At 38.6% G+C, this 8,121-nt stretch overlaps 1 protein-coding gene across 1 annotated transcript; it reads right to left on the bottom strand.

Moving 5' to 3' along the window:
* Positions 1–360: 360 nt before the first annotated feature.
* Positions 361–7,671, bottom strand: GJB2 (gap junction protein beta 2). Its single transcript, XM_051986603.1, has 2 exons — positions 6,928–7,671; positions 361–2,730 (listed from the first exon to the last, which is right to left on the bottom strand). The coding sequence occupies exon 2, from the start codon at positions 2,706–2,708 to the stop codon at positions 2,028–2,030; it is 681 nt and encodes a 226-aa protein (XP_051842563.1). The 5' UTR covers positions 2,709–2,730; positions 6,928–7,671; the 3' UTR covers positions 361–2,027.
* Between the last annotated feature and the right edge of the window lie 450 nt (positions 7,672–8,121).

Below are 8,121 nucleotides of genomic sequence, written 5' to 3'. Positions count from 1 at the left end.
AATAGCCAAATGGATAATTTAAAATCAAATTCAGTGAGCTTTATATAAATATATGTATGTGTGTATGTGTACGTATGCGTATGTATTTGCAAGAGGCTTTTATGACCCAGGAACTCCAAACTTATATAATCTATATCCATCCCTTCTCTTAAGAGGTTCCTATTTCTCATTGAGCAAAAAAGAATAGTTATATGAAAAACCCTTGACAGGGTTTAACTCCTCCTTTGCCAGGCTTCTTTGTAGTGATTTTTACATAGCTGGAGCAGAAGAGTGTTGGCATGTGTAAATATATTATAACATCTGTTTTTAAGACTTTTGGCATGAAATGTAAAATAGAAATGTAACTATATACAAAATAGATTACCAGTAAAATTGAGTTGCTATTTTATTAAAAATTCAGTCTATTGAAAATATCTATTTGTATGACTCAATTATGCTTTGTAATACTTTAAATTTTTAGATATGACACAATTATTTTAGTTACGAACTTAAAAGTAAAAAAAAAATAATTATTACAAAAGGTTTCCCAGTGCTAGGATAAGAAACTATCTGCCCTTGCAATGAATCAGATACCTCTGTTTGAGAACCATATCAAGAACCATATCATAAAGTGAAATTAGGATTCAACTTGCCCTTAAAGGAACTTCTAATCATATTTTATACTCCAGATGTATTTATTAAGTTCTTAGTTTTGTCTTTTATTCGTCAGACTTCTAATGCTCCTGCTTTAGAGCTCCTGTTTTTTTCTGTTTCCTATTAACTCTTAATAGAAACAAGCTGCTGACAATAACTGAATTTCATATATTTAATAATCAAGACTGATCTAAGCCCTAATTCAGATACTCATTAAATACCTGTTATATTCAAGACATTGGGGACACAGACGAAAATGTCAACAGGATTGTCTTCAAGGAGTTTACATACAGTATCTAGAACATATTATAATAAAATAATTACCATCTCAATGCCATCATCATAATTACATTATAAAGAAGACAAATGTCATAGGGGAATATAGAATGTGATATGAGAAAATCCAACTGATTACCATCTGATATCAGATGTGTACCAGCAGTCAAAGTTTAAAACAAATTTTTTTTTTTTTTTTAATGGACTATTACATTCCTGATTAGGGTAGAAAAAGGCTGCTACCATGAATCAAGAATAAACACTTTTCTGTGGATATTCTACAAGATAAATTCTTCAGAGATGCTGATCTGCTGTTATTACTTATATCAACAATATTTTGGAGGTCTTTTCTGTTTCATTGTAAGTTATCTGTGACTAAAAGCCAATATTTTAAAGACAATTAAAAGATTTCTAAATGCATGTTATTTACATTTCACAAAGCTGAAGATTTGAAATAAAAGGAATAGCAGGTGCTATAGAATAATCACGGCATTTTGTCAATCATAGGTAAAAAGGATATATCTTGTTTTAACATTAAAAAAAAAAACCCTAAAAAATGAAAGTTGTAGCATAAGAACTGTACAGCCTTAGTAATAGACTCTTCCAAATGACGTGTCTACATTTTTCAAAGTCTCCAATTTCTATGTATTCAGCTTTAATTTGTGGTTGATTAGTGAGGTCATTACCACAAGAATTAGACAGATCAAGCTCACCTATAACTCTTTCAGGCCCTAGTCTTCTCTTTGCTCCCACTATTACAGTCAAAGAAACAAAAGCATGTTTCCACTTTTTAAAAAGAAAAGCATCTTGGAATGAATGCTCTCAGCATAGGGTGTCATTGCAGCTAACTTTTGTTTTAAAGAACAAAAAGCTAAAAATAGGTAGAATTGGACCTTTCTCTGAGGCCTACAGAGAATAAATCTCCAACTAGAGATTACTGGCATTGTTATCAAGAATATCATGTGAGGACTACAAGGGTTTCAGTTAATGACATATTTAAAAAAAAGGATTTGTATTCTTTACTTAGGGTAATATTGGTGACTGTGTCCTGACAGCTAGCCAAAGTTGCCACATCCATTTTGTCTCATCTACCTTTTATCTGGCATCTGGGCTATTATTTAAACTGGCTTCTTGGACTTCCCAGAACAATATCTTATCAGCAGATAACACAATTCAATGACATTTAGCAGTATGCAAATCCCAGACACTGAAATCATAAAAACAGTGAAGACTGTCTTTTCAGTGGGTCGAGAAACAAAGCAGTCCACAGTATTGGGGCAGGGCCAAGCATTACATTTCACCATCCGAGTCATGGAGAATCCATTGTACATAAAATAGAACACGTACATGAAGACTGCTTCAAAGATGACTCTGAAGAATATGCTGCTTGTGTAGGTCCACCACAGGGCTCCTTCAATGCGAACCTTTTGTCTTTTGATTTCTTCTATGTCTTTATATTCAGACTTTATCTCTCCCTTGATGAACTTTCTCTTTTTCTCATGTCTCCGGTAAGCGATGTGCATGGCCACCAAGAGGGCCGGAGTTGACACAAAGATCAGCTGCAGAGCCCAAAGTCGGATGTGAGAGATGGGGAAAAAGTGATCATAGCACACATTTTTACATCCCGGTTGGAGAGTGTTGCAAATAAAATCAGCCTGCTCATCTCCCCACACTTCTTTAGCAGCCACGACCAGGATCATAATGCGGAAAATGAAGAGTACAGTGAGCCAGATTTTGCCAATGCTGGTGGAGTGTTTATTGACACCCCCCAAAATAGTCTGTAGTGTGCTCCAGTCCATCTTCTCTTCGTCAGACTTTGCACTAAAAGACAAAAAGAAATATAATCAAGCCCGGAACAGTAGAGACAGAGGAAAGGAGGACCAAAGGTCTCATGTTGAGTGATGAGAGCTCTGAGACTCAGCTGAGCAAACTATCTTAAATTTTTCCCCCCAAGCAAATACCAACATTTAAGCAATCTCAGCAGAAGCAACAAAAAGTGGTAAAAGCAAAATCAGCGATTTTGTTTGTCATAAGGATTAAATATATAGTACCTACGCTTCCTTGGACAAGTTTTAATGTGTTCTCTAAAGGTTGGGCTAATTAGAAGGAGTTAGCTCATCTGGAGAATTCACTCTGGCAATTTAATAATACTATGACTCGAGAGTGAAACAACACTTTAAAACTTCAGTGTTAGTATACCTATGAGCTCAGAAATTACAGAATTGTCTAAGACAGTAGCTCCCAAACTTTACTGCATGGTACCCTTCAGTTTAAACAATACATTAGCAGAATTCCAATAGCGAAATCATCTAAAATAATATTTAATTCTTATGAACAAGATTTATTTTAAAATGTGGGATGTTAAAAAGTTTTTTGCAACACAGTTTGAGAAACATTTCCCTAAGAGAAAATATAGGGAATATTTTCAGACATTTCATTGTCAGTATAACTGAACTCAAGCATCTTTCAATTTCCTGAATTACAAAATGCAAAGAGTTGAGATTTGGGATCACCAATTAGATAGATTCTGTCCTGGGCCAAATTTGCTTTAAAGGCACAAAGGTTGGAGACAACTGAGTCAATAGGGTCAAGAAACAATTTAAATGAGGCCATCTGATTGACAGTGAGTCAGGTTCCCTGATGGACCCATCACCTAGAAAACAATTGTGCTATTATTTCAGAATTTGACATGTAAAAATAGCTGATACCAGTGGTGTAGCTTTATATACAAAGTCCCCTGGGCAAAACTTCTCAAAAGGGAACTCCTTCCCTTTAACTAAATTCAAAATAAACAGGTCTCCAGTTCTCTTACATCCAATAGCTAGTCACTCAGTAAGTTAGTCGATGAGCTACACTACAATTTAGGAGCCACCTTCTAAAAAGATGTTATTTTCAAGTCTTAGAAAATGTTCTTATAACTTAAGTAACTTGAGCCCTGGCTTTAATTTTGGAAATATTTCAGAAGGTGATAAACTATGAAAAAACAGTTGACAATGACTTGACACTATTATCTTAGTAGATTAATAACCACAGTTTATTTTAGTTATATGCTAATCTACAAAAAAAACCCATGGGGGAAAGATGGAGAAATTCACAAATTGGGCAGTACCAATAGAGAGTTCAACTCTCCAACTCTCAGGACACAGGATATTAACAATCTTCATTTACATATAATTGCCCACCTTCTGTCATAATCAATCCCTTTTTAAGAAAAAGGACCGCCTACCATACTATCCTGATGAGTAACCTGTTTTCCACCCAATTTAATAAATCTGAAATCTTTCTCTTATTCAAAAGTCTATGCTCTTCTGATTTTGAGCAAGTTTTGTCCTGTTTTATCACCTAAAGCAAGCACTCAAAAATGTCTTTTCATTACAATATTATAGTTGTAGGCAACCAGGCACCTATTGACTGACATTCAATATCTCAGTTGATAACATTCTGAGGGACATCATCAAATATCTCATTGGTCACTAAACCAGAAGAGATGGAGGAGGTTGTGAAAATGACAAAAACCATATAGTTCAGACCTGAATATTGAAACATCTAGCACAATAGCTTAAAAATGGGAAACTGGAAGAAAATTAAGAATTATTCAAAAATAGATCTAACTATATAGGGTGGCCTTCCTGGAAGTCATGAATGAAGTAGATGTCTTTTTTGAGTTTCTATTCTTATTTCCATTCTTATTAAGTTATAGGAGGTATATAAACTTGAAGCAAACAAAAACAGGAATGGGTTTATAATAAAAAATCAGATTATGAACCTCAAAACTTTCTAGTGTCTCCTCTGCTAAAGTCGCTGATCCTCATTAAAAAAAAGGGAATGAAATTCTATTCTCAAAGAGGAACTTCCTGACAGGATATATTATAGAGCATTTAAGCTTTTGACTCTTTTCCCTAACAAAGAATTGGAACAGCATGGCAAAGTCAGAAGTAGGCTAGATTGGATGAGATAACATTGTAAACTACTTTGCAAATCTTAACGTACTTATATAAATGCTGGCTATTATTAGATTGAAGTAGAACACCTGGATTTTAATCTTAGATCTATCACTTATTATCTACCAGTCACTTCGGACACTTTTGGAGCCTTGATTTTCTCATTAGAAGCAGCTGATGAGCACAGTGAATAAAGTACTGAGGCTGGAATCAGGAAGACCTGAGTTCGCCTCAGAGACTTGGTAGCTTTATAACCCTGGGCGAGTCAATTAACTTCTACTTGCCTCAGTTTTCTCAAATGTAAAATGGGGATAAATAATGGCATCTGTCTTGAACAGTCACTTAGCAGAGTGCCTAGCATATAGTAGGAATCTAAATTGAATTAGAACCTTTGCAACTCTAAGATTTTGAATACCGTTCTCATTCCAGAACCTAGAGATCAGTCGGTTGTGATTTGAGGAACAAATTATCCTTTAATTGATTTCAAAAACAAAACAATTCCCACACACAAAATAGCAAATTGAAAGACTTAACTCCAAAATATCAACCACGTCAAAAGTTAAGATGATTTAAGATAAGCACTGTATTAGTGTTCTCAAAAATCTTTCAGAACTGGAGCCACCCTCATGACCCAGGCAGTGGAATCCATACACTGTGTTTTCACCCTGAACCACCCTGCAATTATGGAGTGCCACTGCCAGAGGGCGAGATGAGGCATCCTGGCAACCTGAGGTGGTATTGGGTGAATCAAAGGAAGATTATTTGGTACCAGAGAAGGAAAACGGTGAATTCTGCACCCCTTCCCTTTCTGCCAGTAATCCAAGTAGAAGCAGAGTCAGTATCTGACACCCACATTGAGCTTCTAGCCTTGGGTCAGCTCCCTCTATTGGTCCCTCCATCCTCAGCCTGTGATTTTGACTGACCAAGTTCTGAAGCTAGGGAGCATATAAGACTGGATGTTGCCAGACTCCAAAGTCCCAATATATCAGCCAGGTTCAAAAGGTATGAAACAATGTATATCCATACCTCGGGCAGTCTGAACATGCAGTATCTAGTTATTTCCCCTCTTCTCCTCAACAAAGGTGCATTACTGAATAAGACAACTGTTCTAAAGAAAACATTTTCTCATCACGGTGCAAACTGCCCACAAGCCTACGGTAAATAATACTCGCAACACCTTCCGCATAAAGAACACCAAATGAACAAACACTATATTTGTTTGGATAGCGCCTCTCTTTCTCTCTCTCTCTCTCTCTCTGGTGTGTGTGTGTGTGTGTGTGTGTGTGTGTGTGTGTGTGTGTGTGTGTGTGTGTGTGTTGGAGAGGAAAAGATGTTTTTAAAAGTAACCTTTGGCCTGAGGCTGTCATAGAGAGAGCCATATATGGAATAGATCTTTCCTTTAATTTTGACCTTTCTCCACCAACTTGCAGGAAATTCTCATTACTTTACAAAGGTGGTTACAAAGGCGAAGAAACAGCGAAGGTATTCTTTTGTGCGGGGCATTGCCATCTTAGTTAATTAAAAAAAAAAGTGATTGGTCTTCTCTCTCTCAGCGTCATGTAAATCAAATAAGTAAATGACCCCAATGAGAAACAGTTGCCCCAGCCGCACATTTTCTATTGTAGTTGACCCTGAACGTTCAGTGCCCCTTTCCTCCTCCGTCTCCTCTCGATTTATGGCCCCCTTCCCCCACTCGGATGTCCCCATTCAACTTTTCCTAGTCTTGTGACTTTTGAGAGCTGCGGATTGAGTCCGCGACCCCACACTGGAATTACGCTCGGAAAGCTGCTCTTCAGAACTAGGTCGAAGAAACTTTTGTCTGACACTCGCGATCTGGCCCCTCAGAGACTATTCAGATCTCTCCTCAAGGCCCCCCAAGATTCATCTAGTTCGATCCGAAGTCTTACTCCGACTACAATTCGTCTTTTCTTACGCTCCCTCCTTTTCCAGACCCTTAGAGCCTCTCCTGGCAAGCCGGATTCCTATGAGAATTAATCTCCAGGTCACCCACCGATCCCCCGGACCATCCGGTGCTACCGGTTCTTCCCTAAGCGCACCGGAGAGGAGCGAGCCGTACCTGTGTCAGCAGCACCTAGCAGCTGGTAATCGAAAATGGCCCGGGTGGACAAGGCTGAGCTGGGGGGCCAACGGAGGGCTCAGCCCCCAACTCTGCTGATCAAGGGACTGTAGCTCGGGAAGACACCGGCCGCTACCACCTCCTTGCGCAGACTCGTTCAGTCGGTCCCCCCGCGGTGTGGCTGGTGTGGCGTGTGTGCCTCTCTCTGACTCACCGAGTTGAGAAGTGGAGAGGCGCCTCTGAGCTTTTTAAGTTTTAGACACCTGTTTCCAGACTTTTAACCGCACCCCCCACCCCGCCTCTTCCCTGAAGCTATTTAGAAAGTTAAGGAGGGGGGACCGTGCAGAGGCGGCTCAAGCGAACAGGTTAGGGGTGCAGGGCTGGACTCGCAAGGTTGTGAGGGCGAGGGGGGCTGTGCGGCTGCGGATGGCCCTTGGCGAACGCACTTGACTGCGAAAACCAAAGCCCAGGTCTCGAAGTCCTCAGTCCTCCCAATCCCCTGCCCTATACAGCGGGTGAAGCCCTGAGACTGGAACTTCTGGGCTCATAGGTAGGGCGGAGAAGAAAAAATAGTGGGAAGGGGCAGGAAGGGGAGGGTTTGTATATTTGATGCTCTCACTGTTTACCCCAACGATTCTACTCAGTGAAAACTCCAGAAAAAGGATGAGAAGTATTTAAAAATCTCTGTGGAAGGAGAAAATAATTTTTTTTTTTTAAAGGTTGCGAGCAAAAAAAAAAAAAAAAAAAAAAAAAAAAGGAATCTGAAACTCCCACAATATATATGTGCATATGTATATATTCTCTTTGTGGTTTGCTCTTTTGTTATGGTGGTTATCATTAAATTATTATTATTATTATTGATACCATTACTACTGAAATGAGGAGTGGAGGAAGAGGATCTTTTTTATCTATTTTCTTCTTTTTAGAAGTGAAGTTGCTTCCCAATACTATGGAATACCTCTGCCTATCAATGCTGGTTCCACCGCTTTAGTTAAACTCACTACCCAAAACTAGTAGAATTTTCAGATACATAGCAGTACAAATTTTCTTTATCTGCTGCATACAAATGCATGCAACTACAAAGGTGGAGGAGATCCTGTGGCAGAGAAAGGGGGAAAGGGGAAAGAAGAGCTGAGTGGTTGTTGATTTCTTCATTTAAACAAAAGCACACACACAGAACTCTCATTTCATTTC

Source organism: Antechinus flavipes, chromosome 3 (genome assembly GCF_016432865.1).
Source record: "Antechinus flavipes isolate AdamAnt ecotype Samford, QLD, Australia chromosome 3, AdamAnt_v2, whole genome shotgun sequence".
NCBI classification, from domain to species: Eukaryota; Metazoa; Chordata; class Mammalia; order Dasyuromorphia; family Dasyuridae; genus Antechinus; species Antechinus flavipes.
This window is presented reverse-complemented; position numbering and strand designations above follow the sequence as displayed.